Raw genomic sequence first — 15,551 nt, forward strand, 5'->3', positions numbered from 1 at the left:
ACGTTGTACACGAAAATACGAAACCTGGCGGCCACTAGACGAGGCTCTAGAGAGTTCTGATTTTCGTGTACAACGTTACCGGCTGATGCCGTTGGAATTGATTGTTGAAATATATTTTTTTACATCTTTTATTATTAAGCAGTTTTCTTTCGGCTCTTGCATTTCTCAAAGTTTGAGACCGATATTTTATGTATAAAAAAGTTCGAACGTTCAAAAAATGTTGAGGTTCAGAAAAAAGATGAAATAATTTTCAGTGAGGTTCCTACAAAAATGCTGTACCTAAACGTACTTTATTGTTCTCTAATACATTTCCCAAAGTTTCAGCTCAATATTTTATTTACAAAAAAAGTTCTTAGGTTCAAAAAAAACATTCAGTCAACTGAAAAACTGTGGTCGGTAATATAGGTATTTAGCTGTGTCACATGCCCTTAACCATGGGTGAGTTCCACCGCTAAATTAGCCTGCGCACCAGTATGCGCGATCGTCATGGATCATGCGCATAATAGTGCGCAAGCGGTGGAACGCACCCCATAACCTCACATGTGGTCAGTTTGGCGCGAAGTTTAAATTTGATTTTGATTTCAAAATGTACAGACAGGCTTTTAACCTTGTTTTAATTTTTTTAATCTTTACCTGGCAACCGGATTAGCAAGAGCAGCAGTCATGCTAGCTCGATACGTTACGGTGATTAAAATTGCATAAAGCCACCAACAACCAATAAAAACTCTCAATGCAAATGCTTTTGGCAACATAGGAAGAGAAACTTGTAACAACATACTATAAGTATACAGCAAACTATTTTGGGGATCGGAAAAGAGATAAAGGCCTTCCATTTCTTCGTCTAATTTTTCTTTCAGAGGATTTCTCCCATTTTTGTTCATAATCTTAAGTGCTTTTTTTGTTTTTTCTATATTCGGGCCCCCAATTTTGCAGAGTATTATCCTCTTTTCATAGAAGAGAGCAAAGAGGTAAATTATCATTCCTCCTATTAGAAGAGTCAGGATCACCAAAACCCAAGAGTATAATCTGAAAAATGTAGCACCAATATTCATAAATTGGAGGCTCTTAAAGCAGAACCGAACGAGCGCTCGAGCAGTATCCAGGAGTGGGGATGACGCGCAGAATCCGTTCTCTCTTCCGTCGCGTTTTCTGCGCGTCATCCCCACTGTTGGCTACTGCTCTAGCGCTCGTTCGGTTCTGCTTTCCGAGCCTTCAATTCAAAATTCGTTATGTTTATGATGTTGAAATTTCAATTAAATTTTGTCGACTGAGGTCAATTGAAAATTTGAGAAGAATCTGATTACTTGAAAGGTAGAATTAATAGTTTCCAAGAATTTTCAGTTAACGATTCAGGAGTCAAAAAAGTCAAACATTCAAAATTATATGGCCAGGTTAAATCCATTATATTTAAATGACGAGGTGTGTAATGTAGATCCCCGAGATAAAAAGCTGCTTTCCGAGCAGCAGCTTCTCCCAAAAGTCCATTAGTTTCATTTTCACCAACAATTCCCCATTTTTCTTCCTTTATATTATTCGGTGCATAAAATAAAGGTTGGAAGTTGATCACTTTTGCAATAATTTTCATCAGCTGTAATAAATATAGAATCCGTATTTTACCAATAAAAAATTAAGTATAATGTAATAAGGGGCAGTCTATATACTATGTTACAAATGGGGGGGGGGGGGCTTGAAAAACTACGACTAAAAACATTATTTTGTTCGCAATTTATCTCGTTTGGTTGAAAAAGTTACATACTTGTTTAAATTTTAACTACTTTATTAAAAAAAAATCTTTCCTTTTAATTAAAAAAAAATTGATATTAAAAAATGTACAAACTTCGAATTCTAATCCCAAAGCTTGAGAAGTTTTTTTTGAGACATCATTGTAAAAATCTTCTGCAATTTTCGTCACTGCTGGTATGTGCTGAAATACGGCCACCCTGAGAAAATATATATTTAATTTTCAATTAAAATTTTCTATATTAATAATTAGTTTAGTAAGTTTAACTTTTAATTTTATTTATTTAAATGTTTAATTTGCTGACCGTAAACGTTTATTTTGAAGATTTTTTATTTTGTGGGGAAAATGATTAACACCATATCGAAATCTTCCACGATAGAAAGAATCAATATATCTTGTTTGAACGAGTCCTTTTATTTTCGCAGGATAATAAATTGTATTTAAATCATACCATTCCTGAAATATTTGTTTTCCAGAACGTCTTTTAAATGCAGTATATCGTCGAATAAAAATTACGTTTATCAATCTGTTCCAAAGATATTGCATTTCTGGATTTAATAATCGAAAATCATTCATTAGGATGAACATTCCTCTGGTATCAATATAACGCTGACTAAAATAATACTTTATTAATTTTTATTGATATTTTGCGGGTCGTTAAAACATTACGTCGCGCTATTTTGAAAACTTTTTAAACCCCTAAATAAAGTAAATTAATTTTCAACCAGATACTTGAATTTTCAAATAAAAAAGATCATTTTCAGCCAAAAATGGAGTAGTGGAATTTTCGGATGAAAAAAGTTAATTTTCATTGAACAAAATTTTCAACTAGGTAGTTGAATAGTCAACACAAAGAGCTGAATTAAAAAAAAAAACATAAAAAAAACATTTTAATTCGAAAGTGTAAAATTTCAACAAAAAAGTTAATTTCAAATGAAACAGTTGAATTTTATTATAAATAACTATTTTTAACTCAAAAAGAGGAATTATTGACGAAATAGCTGTATTTTCAACCCAAACAGTTTAGTATTAAAAACAAAAAACCGAATTTTTTTATAAAATAATTTAATTTTCAAACCATAAATATGAATTTTCAACAAAAAAGTTCATTTTTAACCAAATAGTTGAACTTTTTCATCAAATTATTCAATTTTCAAGACAAAAATATGAATTTCCAAATAAATAGTTGCATTTTTGACTCAGAAATGCAAATTTTAGACAAATTTTAATTTTCAACTAATATAGTTGAATCTGTAACCCCAACAAAAAAAAACACGAATTTTCAACTCTTGAAAAAGAAATTTTTTACAAAACATTATGGATTTTCATCAAAAAATTTCATTTTTAACCAAATAGTTGACTATTCTGCCAAAATAGTTTAATTTTCAAATCAAAAAGACTAATTTGCAATAAAATAATTGAAATTTCAACCAAAAAAGAGGACCTTTAAACAAAATTGTTAAAATTACAACAAAATAATTATATTTTGAAACAAGTAATAATAATTTTCAAACTAACGATCTGAACTTTTCACAAAAAAGTTAGTTTTCAACCAAATATTTGAATATTCTACCAAATTGTATTTTCAAGCCAAAAAAGCGAACTCGATACAAACAGGATGAATTTTTAATCCAAAAATATGCATTTTCAGCCAAATATTTGAGTTTATACACTAACAAGACGAAATTTGAACAAAATAGGTAAAAACGAATTTTCAACCCTAAAAAGGGAATTTTTAATAAGATAGTTATTATCCATAAAACAGTTATATTTTCAAACATAGAATATTAACTTTCAACAATAAAGTTTAAATTTTAACCCAAAAAGACGAATTTTAAACAAAAAATTATGCATTTCGAAAATAAAATTCATACTTTCATTGTTGAATTTTAACTGAAAACACACAAATTTTTTACAAAATAGATTTTCAACTAAAAAAGATGAGCTTATAACATATTAGTTGAACATTCAAGAAAAGTCTTAAATTTGTAACCAAATAATAATCATTTTTGTCCAAAAAGATTACTTTTTTACCTAAAAATATTGTGGAATTTTGAAACCCAAAAGGTCAGTTTTTAACAAAATAGTTGTATTTTCAACAATTTATTTAAATTTCAAAGGAGCAGTTTAATTTTGGAGCCAAAAATACGAACTTTTGAAAAAATGTAGAAGTTTCAAACAAAAAGTTTATTTTTGACAAAGAAACAAAAACTGTTACTTTTACAGACTGCACAGTTTAAACTTGTCTCAAATCACGGGAAATAGGATAAAATTTTACGAAAATAGGAAAATAATAAGGGAATAGATTCTTTTTCAACAAAATAGTTGAATTTTCAATAAAAAATGATTAATTTTCTATGGAAATAGATGAATTCGCAACGAAGGAGTTGAATTTTCAAACTAAAAAGTTAATTAATTTATAAAATTATAAAATTTTAAACCAAGAATTTTCCTACCAAAAAGCTTAATCTTAAAAAAAAACAACATTTTTCTATTCAAAAAGACGACTTTTTTAGAAAATAGTTGAATTTATGAAGAAAAAGAAACATGATATGAATTTTTGAAGCAAATAGTTAAATTAAAACAAAATTAATTATAAACCAAATATTAGCATTTACCACCAAATAGTTAAACTTTTAAGAGACAGAGACAAGTTTTCAATAAAATAGTGGAAGTTTCAACTAAAATGATTGATACAAAAAGTAGTGTTTAACTGAGAAGTTCAACCAAGTACTTAAATTTTCAATAAAAAAATGTATTCTTTACGAAAAATGCTACTTCAATAAAAATGATACTTCAATCAAAAGAGGATTTTAATTTTAAATAAAAACCAGTTTTCGTACCCTAAAAAGATTAATTTTTAACTAAGAAAGATTTATCATTCAAGAGAGAAAACAAATTTCAATTAAATTGTTATAATTTTAATCTAAAGAATTAAGAATTTTTTTACCAAAATAACAATAATTAATTTTAAAAAATTACTTTTTAGCAAATTAGTTAAATTTCCAACGAGTCAAATAAATGATTAACATAGAAATTTAATTTTCAACCAATTAATTGAATTTTCAACCAAAAAATATGAATGCTCCATTAAAAATGTAATACTCACTGAAAAATTTAATAGTTGCAATTTCAAGTAAAAATGATCATTTCTCAACAAAAAATGAAATAATTAAATTTTAAGTGAAAACAATTAATTTAACAACAAGAACAAAAAACGAATCAGTAGACTTTCCGATTTAAAAAATTAAAAACCAACGAAAAATAGTAAGTTTTTATTTTTGGGTTCCGATAATTAAATTCGAATTTTAAGCGAAAAAAACATAAAAAGGGGAAGTTTCTTAAAAACAGGAAAGAAGAGAAATTCTTTTTAAAAAATTCAAAGTGGGAAATTTTAATTTTTTAAGCATTTCAAATAAATTTTATTCATATGAATATCTTCCATAAGTGATATTACATTTTGCGTTATAACCCCCCCCCCCCCCCTATTCGTCGACCCCTGGCAGACTGACGTGGTTTTCGAAAATAAACCTGATTTAAAAATATTGAACTAGACGCCGGTGATTATTTTGTAATTAATGTTTTTAAATAATTATAAGAACTATTATCAGATCTGCTATTATTTTATACTCACTGTTCTGCAAATTGTATTAATTCCAAATTCTGCAATCCATTTGCAATTAAAAATATGTATAAATTACAGGCCGCATCTCGACTCTTTTTCAGGATCGAAATAACCCGATTTCTAGGAGGTGAAAATTCTTCGCTGTCTCGAATCCTTAACTATAAAAATTATAAAATAACTTATTCTTATTTTTAATGATTAATAAAAAATCGTATTATTTAAGATAATGAAACTTTGGATTTGTTAATACTAAAATTCATTTTTATTATTTATTTATTTTAATCACCTGGTAAATCGGAAAAATATTAGAAACTCTTATTTGCCCAAAGTTTATAAATTTTCGATAATAAGAATCTGCGATGTAAACAATGCATTTAATTCGTTCTTCAACTTCCTCGATCATCCTTTCGATTAAATTTCGTAACTGCTGATTTTCTTGTCTTAGACAAAATTGGTCCATTTTAAGCGTACTGTAATAAAATTCTTACATTTTACCTTTATCTTAGAGGCCATCCATAAACTACGTTATTAATTTGAGAGAGGGGGAGGGTGGTGTCCCGTAAAAACTAGTCGGCAATAGGGGGGGGGGGGGGGGGGGGGGGGGGGGATTTATCAAGGTGGCCGCTAGACCGGGAATTTTATGAGACCTGGAAAAACTGGGAAATAACAGTAAATTTTTTTTTTTTTACAATTAGTTGAACTTTAATCTTTCGCCATTATGATATCATTTAGTTTAGAATGCGCAAATTTTTGCGCATTTTAAAAATGAAATTTTTGAAAATTTTGAAAATCTTCAACTCAAAAAATTTTCCGGTTTAGATTTAATTTTTAAGAGTATATTTTTTATTTAAATAATTTTAAAATGCAGTCTTAAATACTTAAAAAGTTAAAAATTAAAAGCGCTTGAAATCGACAAATTTCGTTAAAAATTAAACTGTTTCAATTTGAAAGTCTTAGTAATCTAATAGATGTAAACGCCAGATTGAAACTTTATAAATTATTTCCAATTCACAAATAACTTCAAAATAATATGTTCATAATTAAGGGCTTTTAGTAAATTTCAAATATTATTTCATTCTACCATTTTTTAATTTTAAATTCGAAATTTTTGAATTAAGAAAAGAATAATTGGTCAATACTTAGAAATATTTAACTGTTAATTTCGAATTAGTATTTATAAATCAAATATTCAAAACTAAACAAAAAAAAAGAAACTTTGAACACTACAATTTTAATTGTTCGATTTAAAGAATTTTAATTTTTAGGTAAAGTTGTTAAATTTTAAAGTGCAAATAAATGTTGAACACGCATTATTCACAGAAAGAATTTAAATATTTTGTGCAGATATTTAGAATTTTTTCTAAAACATTTAAAATTGTTTAAAAATGTTAAATGATTTCAAATAATTATCTAACCAAATATCCAAATTTCAAATAAATATTCAAAATCCAATTACTACGTTAAAAGGTGAACTACTTTTTCAAAAACTAAATGCGTCGATTGAAGATTCAGCTTTTTAGTTATAAATTAATTTCTTTGGTTAAAATGTCTACTATTTGTTTAAAAACTCATCTATTTTGTTGAAAACTCAACAATTTGGTGGAATTTATTATTCAGATGTTACGGTGCTGATTAGATATTCATAATTAAAAACTAACATAAATTACAATTATTTACCTAAATGTTATACTATTTTTTAAATATTTTTTTTATTTAAGATTTACCGCTTTAGTTAAAAATGCAACTTTTTGGTTGAAAATTGGACTACTTTGTTGATAATTCGTATTTTCTTATTGAATTAAGCTATTTTTTATTTAAATTAAATTCTTTCTTGTTTAAAAATAAAAGTAGTTTTGAAAATTGAACTCGTTTGTTTGAAAATTCATCTCATTGATTAAAAATGTAACCATTTTGTTGAACATTCGATTTCATTGGTTGAAAATTAATGTTTTGAACTAAAATTGTTAGTACTGAATTTTTTTTAAACATTCGTATTTTTCAGTAGTAAATTAATTTTTTGGTTGAATATTAATCCTTTTTGGTTAAAGCTGCAACTCTTTAGTTAGAAATTCTTGTATTTTGTTCAAAATTGTTTTTTTTTTATAGAAAATTAATCTTCGTTTTTCGTTGAGGATTAAACTATTTTGCTAAAAATTCTTCTTTTTTAGTTGAAATCGTATCTTCTTATTTTATATTAAATTTTGTTGTTGTAAAAATATCAACCATTATATGTTTCGTTAGAATTCATCTATTGGTTTTGAAAATTTAAGAATTTTGTGGAAAATTAAATTGTCTAGTTAAAAATTTATTTTTTGTTGTTAAAAATTAATATATTCAAGTTTTGTAGAAAACATTAGATAATATAGTAGAATAGGTAGAAAATAATCTTTTTGGTTGAAAACTTATCTTTTTAGTTTAAAATTCAACCAGTAGTTGAATAAAAATTAAATTATTTACTCAAAAAATTAACTACTTGGAAGGAAATTAAATTTTTTGATGAAAATTCATATTTTTTTACTGCAAATGCAACTATTTTTTGAAAGTACTTTCATTTGGTTGAAAAAACGTCTTTTTGGATAAAAACTTAATCCTTTATGGTATAGAAAAGTTTTTTTTGTCGAAAATGCCACACTGGAACAAATCACTAAAAACGCAACAAAAAAATTGTAGGATAAACGTGAAATTTGTTCCCAAAATTGTTAACGTAGTTTCTGGATGGGCCCTTATCTCAAAATATTATGCCCCAAATTAACTGAAAAAAAAATTTTATTACTTTCTTTATTTATAATTTTTCGGTTGCCATAATTGAATTTTCTTACCTATGATTAGCAGCAAAAACACTTTGTATTAAAAGCAAAATTATTATCATAATTGTTTGTGAATAAAAATTACTGTTTTACTATAAAAAATAGAGGCAAACCTCTTGAGGATAAAATTAGAAGTGAATTTATAAAAAAAAAGTGCAAACGTCTGAAACTGAAAATTGCATGTCCGGAAACGTGATAGGGGTAGTAGATAAATTTTTAAAATCTAATCAACTGCGAAAGTGATTTACATATTTTAAGAGCAGTCAACCCTAAATATTTAGCAAAAGAAACATTTTTTATCGAAACCCTCCAACTAGTGACATTGATTTCCCAATCACTCAATGAAAAAATATCCATTGACGTGGAATCTAAAAAATCGAGAATTTCATTTTTATTCAAGGTTTAATATTTAAATTTAAATAGAAAAAAATAATAATTGTAAGTAATTTATTGTGTAACCTTGAATAAAAAATTAAGAAAACGCTTTTATAATTAATGTTATTTCGAAAAAGTTTAATTTACATAACCGTATAAATTATAATTTTAGAAGGTCAGGAATTAATTTTTTTTGCTGCAATATCAATTTCAAGCAATTAATATTTTAATAGATTTCCTGCTATTTAACATGCACAAAAATGCTCGAATAAAAAATTACAACTATCAGTGCTGCTATATAAAAAAATGTTGTGAGATTGTGAGAATAAAATTTAAATAAAGTAGACGGCACCTTAGTCACTTCTGCACATCCGTCTTTGCAAATCAAGCCGATGTTTGTCGATGTTGAAACTGCAGAATCATTGTTAAAGATTGTGGATAAAATTACTTTTTGCTGATTGAAAATAAAAACGTGGATTCAATATCATCGGCTTAAGTCAATAAAGATGAGGTAACAATAACAATTTCAAAAATATTAAATAGAATAGAAAATAAAATGTTGATGTCTCAACTTCGTTGAATATAAATTTCTCTCATGCAATTTTTTTTCTTTCTAGGGTTATATTTTTGTTTCAGAATTAATTTTTTTTTTGTTGGAAATTTTTTTATCATTTTGCAAATTCACTTCATTTTTAGTTAAAAATTATTTTTATGTGAAAATATAACGATTCAATTTTTGATTCAAAACTTATCGATCTTAGTTGTAAATTAACTTTCTTGTTGAAAAATTATTTTTTCTGGTTTAACAGTCAAACCTTTTTAAAAACATTTTATTTTTTAGCTTTAAAATTTAACTTTGTTGTTCAATTTTGTTGGCAGAACATTAATTGCCTTTTTTGAAAATTCATCTATTTGGTGAGCATTCAATAATTTTGTTAAAAATTCCGTTTTTTCGTTGTATTTAAATTGTTGAAAATCCTTTTTTGTTTTTGTTTGAAAAGTATTTTTTTAACTGAAAATCTGCAAGGTGGCCCTTTTAAGTAAGAAACGAATTTCTGGTTATTTCCCGGTTTTCCCCCGTTCGCAAAAAATTGTCAGGGTCATTGAAATTTTATCATTTGAACACTGCAAGCTAAAGCATTTCATTTAAAGTTAAAAAAAATGAACTGCAAATTAAAACACTCAAAATGGAACTTTTTGAATCTTAAAACTTTTTGAATTAAAACTCGATTTTTTTCATTTAACAGCTCAATAATTTAAAACTAATAATAAAACTTTTTTAACTTTAATAAATTATACAGTTTGAAGATTAAAAAAAATATATATAAGTAAACACTATGATTTTCAACCCTCTAAATTTAAAAATAAATCAACAAATTTATAAAGAAAGATTAAAATTTTTTTACACCGAATACTTTTTTAATTAGAAGTTATATTATTTTGATTTTGTTAAAAATTATTAATTGTTAATTTGTTATTTATTCATCAAAATTTGTTTTGAAATCTGATTAAATATTTTGTCAAAAATTTATATTATTTAAAAACTTTTTTAAATCTTCAAAAATTGTTTGCATTTTATTTTAAATCTTCAAAAATCTATATTAATATTCTATATTAATTTACATTTATATCAAAATTAAAAATAAATTATAATATTTTAGTCGGAAAATTTAAACAGTTAAATTTTCGTGATAAAAATCTGAATATTCTTTAATTTTGAACAGATTTAGAATGGTTTTGTAAAATCAATTATTGATCCATTTTTAATACTCAAACTAAAGTTCAATTTTTAAAATCAGTAATTAATTTATATTTACACTTTGATAAAGTTAAAAATTTTATGTGGAAAAAAACGCTATTAATATTTAATTTTTAATGTCTTTAAAACTGCATTTTTAAATTCTTTAAAATTCTTTAAAATTCTTTAAAATGAAAATGTACCCTTATAAATAAATACCTCAAATGGAAAATTTTGATAATAAAAGATCTTCGAACTAAACATTCTAAACTGAATTATTTTAGTATTGAAAAAGTGAACAATTTATGATATTAAGTGATGGGGTAGGTTTTTCTTCTAATAATTTGAAAAATTCCCTGTAAAAAATCGATATAGTTTATCAGGATAAATTAACAATTATAATTTCAAAAATATGGAATAGAATAAAAATTACAATTTTGATACCTCAACTTCGTTTAATATAAATTTCTGAAACGCAATGTTATTTTCATTAAATTAATTTTCGTTCTAGGGTTTTATTTTTGTTTCAGAATTCACCTCTTTTGTTAAATACTTATTCATTTTGTTGAAAATTCGTTTCATTTTTGGTTAAAAATTACTTTTTTTTATCTGAAAATATAACGACTTCATTTTTGGTTGAAAATTAATCTTTATATGTTAAAAATTCAGCTATTTTAAACTCTCAAAATTCTATAATATTTACTAATAATTTAATAATGATTAAAAAATAACTTAAGTTTATCTTCAAACTTACATTTTAATTAAATAGACAACACATATCCTGTGTCAATAACAATCATTTAAAAAATATTAAAATGAAAATAAAATAAAATTTTGATGTCTCAACTTCGTCTAATACAAATTTTGACAATGTAATTTTATTTTAATTAAACTAATTTTCGTTCTAGGGTTCATAGTGTAAAATTGATGAAAAAAATGGATTTAATTCGCGATTTGCCAAAAGGACCACTAGAGGTTTACAGAAAGAGAGCAACTTTCAATTGGAAGTCCATGCGGATTAATTTATTAGGTGAAGATTTAGTCAGATACCAGGTAAATTTCAAATTATGTTTGTAATTTTATTTTTAAAAATCAGTACAATAAAATTCTGCTTTTTTTAGAAAAAGTTGTGGAACTACATAGAATCTAGCCCTGAGTTTCAGAGGCCAGTAAAAACAATATCTTTGGACGAAACTAGGAGAAGATGTTACAAGCAACTCAATTCTCTAATTAAAAACGATATTCTGGTAAATATAATTTAAATATTTAAATAATAAAATTATAAATAATACTCCATTGTCTTTCAAAATGAAATTAAAATTGATAGAATTTCGAAAGATTTCGATAAATTTCCACAATATTTCAAGATAATAATAATTATTTTCAGCCAATTGATCATCCTGGTTGGTTCAATTATCTGTTTTTTTACGATGCCTCATTGCCAGTAGTAACAGGAATAACTCAGGGAATGGTACCTTCAGTGATATTTTCTTTAGGTACAAATCGGCATGGAGAAATTTTGGAAAAAATACAAGAGGGAAAAGTAAGTATAAACAAAATAAATCCTAACGACTTTTTTCTAAAAAAAAAAATATTTTTCAGTACACTAGTTGCTTTGCCTTAACCGAAATTGCTCATGGAACCAACATAAGAGGAATGCTTACAACTGCAAAATATGATCCACGAACTGAGAGTTTTATTTTTCATTCTCCAAATTTCGAATCTGCCAAATGCTGGGCTGGCGCGCTAGGTAAAATCGAAATTTTGATTTTTCAACGTAAATATAAATGCAGTTTTTAATTTGCTGAATACTAATCAATATAATTAATAATTAATTTTCAGAAATTATAATATATATTTACTCAAAATTAATTGAAAAACAGTATGGCTACTTTCCTTGTCGGAAAAAAATGTCAATCATTGCCCAGTTTTTCCGGGTTCGAAAAATGTTAACTGTTTATTTAAATTTTTTATTTTACTCTTTTAAAGCTGCATATTTTTCAACAAAATAGTTCAGTTTTCATCAAAATAATTTAATTTTTAGGCAAAAATGGTCGAATTTAAATATAAATATGATTAAAATTCAATCATAAGCTATTGCAATTTCAACAGACTAGTTGAATTTTCAGACCAAAAATACAAATTCTTTAAAAGACACATGAATTCATAACCTGAAAAGGTAAATTTTTGACAAAAAGATCATTTGCAACCAATAAAGATAAATTTTTTACCAAAAGAAAGTGACAGTAAAAGTAGCTTTATATTACTGTCTTTAATAGTTTCGTTGAAAATTCTTTTTTTTTTTTAAATTAATTTGTTTAACTGAAAATCAAACTATTTTATTTGTTTTTTGCAAATTGATCGTTTTCAGATTAAAATTCAAGTTTCTGGTTCAAAATTCATTTTTCTTGTTGAAAATAAAAAATCTAATGGTAAAAAATTCTCTTTGTTGAAAAATCATATTTTTGGTTTAATATTCAAGTATTCCAGTTGAATATTCATCATTTTAGTTTAAAATTTATCTTTCTTGCTTAAAATTCAGCTATTCCAGTTGAAGATTTATCTTTTTGACTGAAAATGTAACTTCCAATTAAATATTTTAGAATTTTATTTAAAAAATTTATCTTTATGGTTCAAAATTAATGTTTGTAACTAAAAATTTCAATATTTAATTTTTGGTTGAAAATGTATCTTTTTTAGTTAAAAATTCCATATATTTTCTTGAAAATTTATCTTTAATGTATAAAGTTATTTTCTGGGATGAAAATTCATCTTTCTGGATTAATATTATTTCTATTTATTATCTTTTTATTTCTATTAATTCATATTTCTGTTGAAGATTCTTAATTTAAGTTGAAATTTATTCTTTTATTTAAAAATTGGTCTTTTTAGTTGAAATCGAACTATTTTGTTGAAAAATGGTCTTTTTTGGTTGCAAATTCTACTATTTTCTTAAAAATTCATGTATTTTGTTGAAAAATGTATTTTATTTGTAGAAAATTAATCTTGTTTGTGAATTAATCGTGGTCTTTGAAAATTCATCTTTGAAATTGAAAATTTAAGCATACCAATGAAATATTCATCGATTTAGCTAAAAATTAATCGTTTTGGTTGAAAGTTATAATCTTGTCTCAAAAATTCATCTTTTTGTTTTAAATAAATCTGTTCTTGATGAATATTTATTATTTCAGTTCCAATTTCTTCACTTTGGTTTAAAATTTGGAGTTTTTTTTGTGTGAAAAATTCCTTTTTTTAAAACTAAAAATGTAATTTATTCCATTTTTTGCTAAAAACTGATATTTTTCGGTTCAAAATTATACTATTTGGTTGAAAATTGATATTTTTTATTTGAAAATTCTACTATTTGATTAAGATTTTATATATTTTGTTGAAAAATGATCTTTTTTATTGAAAAATAATCTTTTTGGTTGAAAATGCTACTATTTGGTTAATAATTCATCAATTTTCCTGAAAGATCTATTACTCTACTTGAAAAGTTAGGAATTTAAAGCTTTTTAAATTGAATTTAATATAGTATTATGAAAAATTGTACCTAAAAAAATCTGAGCTATTTGGAAAAAACCTGAAATTATCTAGGAATTTTTTTTTAAGATTGGAGTAGGTACCCTGTTTTAGAATTCTTAATAATAAAAAGATAAAAATTTAACCATGAAGGCGGATTATTTAGAAGGCAGTTAAATTTTTAACCTAAAAAGGTGAATTTTCAACAAAAATATCACTTTGAACAATTACATGGAATACAATAAATATAATATAATAAATCGATTTTGATCAAATTATTCAAATTTGTAACCAACCATTTTAATTTTGTAGCAAAAAATACGACTTTTTAACAAAATAGTTACATTTTTTATTCAATAATTGAATTTTTAACCAAAAAAAGATTACTTTTTTCACCAAAACAGATGACTTTTGTACCATAAAAGATGCATTTTTTATCCAAAGAGACATAACAGAATTTTCTTTCTTTCTTATTGGGTTCAATTAATTCAGTTAATACTTAAGTGAAAAAAGTAAAAATTTCTTGAAAACGCTGGAAAAATGTCATTCTTCAGAATTTTTTAGATGTAAAAAAATTAAATTTATTAATTTAATTTAAATTCATAAATTTTATTTCATTTAAAAATTTTTTTATTTCTTTAGCTGTAAAGGTTGTTCGTAATTAAAATGTAATATATTGGATTTCTTAGGGGGGCGACTCATGTAACACCCTAAAAATAAGGGTATACTTTGGGATTTTTTGGGGGATGAAGAATATAACGAATCTTTTCAAAATTTGTGTGGCTTATTAAGGCAATTTGAACTACAAAATAAATTTTTTTCAGCCATAAGTATTCATCAAATTTTTAATTATAAGGGCGGATGTCCAAAATGTTCAGCCGAGAGATGCGAAATTGCCGACACTCTAGTTTGTCACAAATTCGTCTGATACAAAAAATTTTCTTAAAGTTTATATTCATAGTTCCTTTGTGAACGAAAAGAAGTTAAAAATAATCATTTTTGACAAAATGGCGGCCGTTGCAATACAAATTTTGATTTTTACACAATTAGTTTAGAGTGGGTTACAAAAAAGATATTAATTTCAACTATATGTAAATGCAAGAAGAACTCAATCGGTCAAGTATTTTTTGTGTTATCTTGCTGGAATTTTGAAAAATGTCAAACCGAGAAAAACGCGTTTTTTAAGATTTACATAGATGTTGAAAATTGTTGAAAAAATTTTTTTTGGTTCCTTACAGGGTTTTTATCGGTTATTTCAGTAGCATCCATCAGCTGAAAAAAATTTCGGAGAAGATTAGGCGTGGCCTCGGGCCCCACCACTCTTCGGCCGGCCGGCCGGCCGGCAGGCAGCATCGGCTGGCTAGGTTGAGGCGCGCGCCGCCTTTTAGGGGACAAAGAAGGCACTGCGACTATGAAACTTTTGCTTTTGAGATGCCAAGCTTCTATTTAAGCAAAAAAAAAATCGAGTTTTTGGAGCCGTTACATGGTTCGCCGCCCTTAATTCATAAACTTTAGGAGTTTTTTTGTATTGAAAATTGAATAAAATTCTCGGTCCAATTAGAAATTCCCGGTCTCAAATAATTCAGAGTTATTTAACCGTTTTCTGGGTTTTCAGTCCAGTGGCCATTCTGAATAAATTTATATTATTATTATTATTATTATACCATTAAGCCATTTCCCTTTCGGGGTAGGCGTGACTCACTCGGCAGGGGAAAGGAGTAGTGTGTGGATGGGATAGAGATT

At 25.7% G+C, this 15,551-nt stretch overlaps 2 protein-coding genes across 5 annotated transcripts in view; one reads left to right on the plus strand and one right to left on the minus strand.

Annotated features, from left to right (window-relative positions):
- LOC117181097 (ionotropic receptor 21a) overlaps positions 1-8,937 on the minus strand; it is a 12,838-nt gene extending 3,901 nt beyond the window's left edge. The window contains exons 1-7 of the mRNA XM_033373666.1: positions 8,901-8,937; positions 5,653-5,836; positions 5,376-5,524; positions 2,046-2,354; positions 1,838-1,940; positions 1,305-1,588; positions 634-1,026 (exon numbers count right to left, since the gene is read on the minus strand). Coding sequence (XP_033229557.1) covers positions 634-1,026; positions 1,305-1,588; positions 1,838-1,940; positions 2,046-2,354; positions 5,376-5,524; positions 5,653-5,826 — 1,412 coding nt within the window. The 5' untranslated portion in view covers positions 5,827-5,836; positions 8,901-8,937. The remainder of the gene's footprint in view (positions 1-633; positions 1,027-1,304; positions 1,589-1,837; positions 1,941-2,045; positions 2,355-5,375; positions 5,525-5,652; positions 5,837-8,900) is intronic.
- LOC117181628 (peroxisomal acyl-coenzyme A oxidase 3-like) overlaps positions 1-15,551 on the plus strand; it is a 42,486-nt gene that overhangs the window by 8,041 nt on the left and 18,894 nt on the right. For 2 of the 4 annotated variants that reach the window (XM_033374502.1, XM_033374503.1), the window contains exons 2-6: positions 8,782-9,059; positions 11,195-11,339; positions 11,408-11,533; positions 11,674-11,829; positions 11,889-12,036. In XM_033374502.1, coding sequence (XP_033230393.1) covers positions 9,055-9,059; positions 11,195-11,339; positions 11,408-11,533; positions 11,674-11,829; positions 11,889-12,036 — 580 coding nt within the window. In that variant the 5' untranslated portion in view covers positions 8,782-9,054. The remainder of the gene's footprint in view (positions 1-8,781; positions 9,060-11,194; positions 11,340-11,407; positions 11,534-11,673; positions 11,830-11,888; positions 12,037-15,551) is intronic. The other 2 variants (XM_033374506.1, XM_033374505.1) reach the window with 1 other exon arrangement.

This window comes from Belonocnema kinseyi, chromosome 10 (assembly GCF_010883055.1).
Source record: "Belonocnema kinseyi isolate 2016_QV_RU_SX_M_011 chromosome 10, B_treatae_v1, whole genome shotgun sequence".
Classification (NCBI taxonomy): Eukaryota; Metazoa; Arthropoda; class Insecta; order Hymenoptera; family Cynipidae; genus Belonocnema; species Belonocnema kinseyi.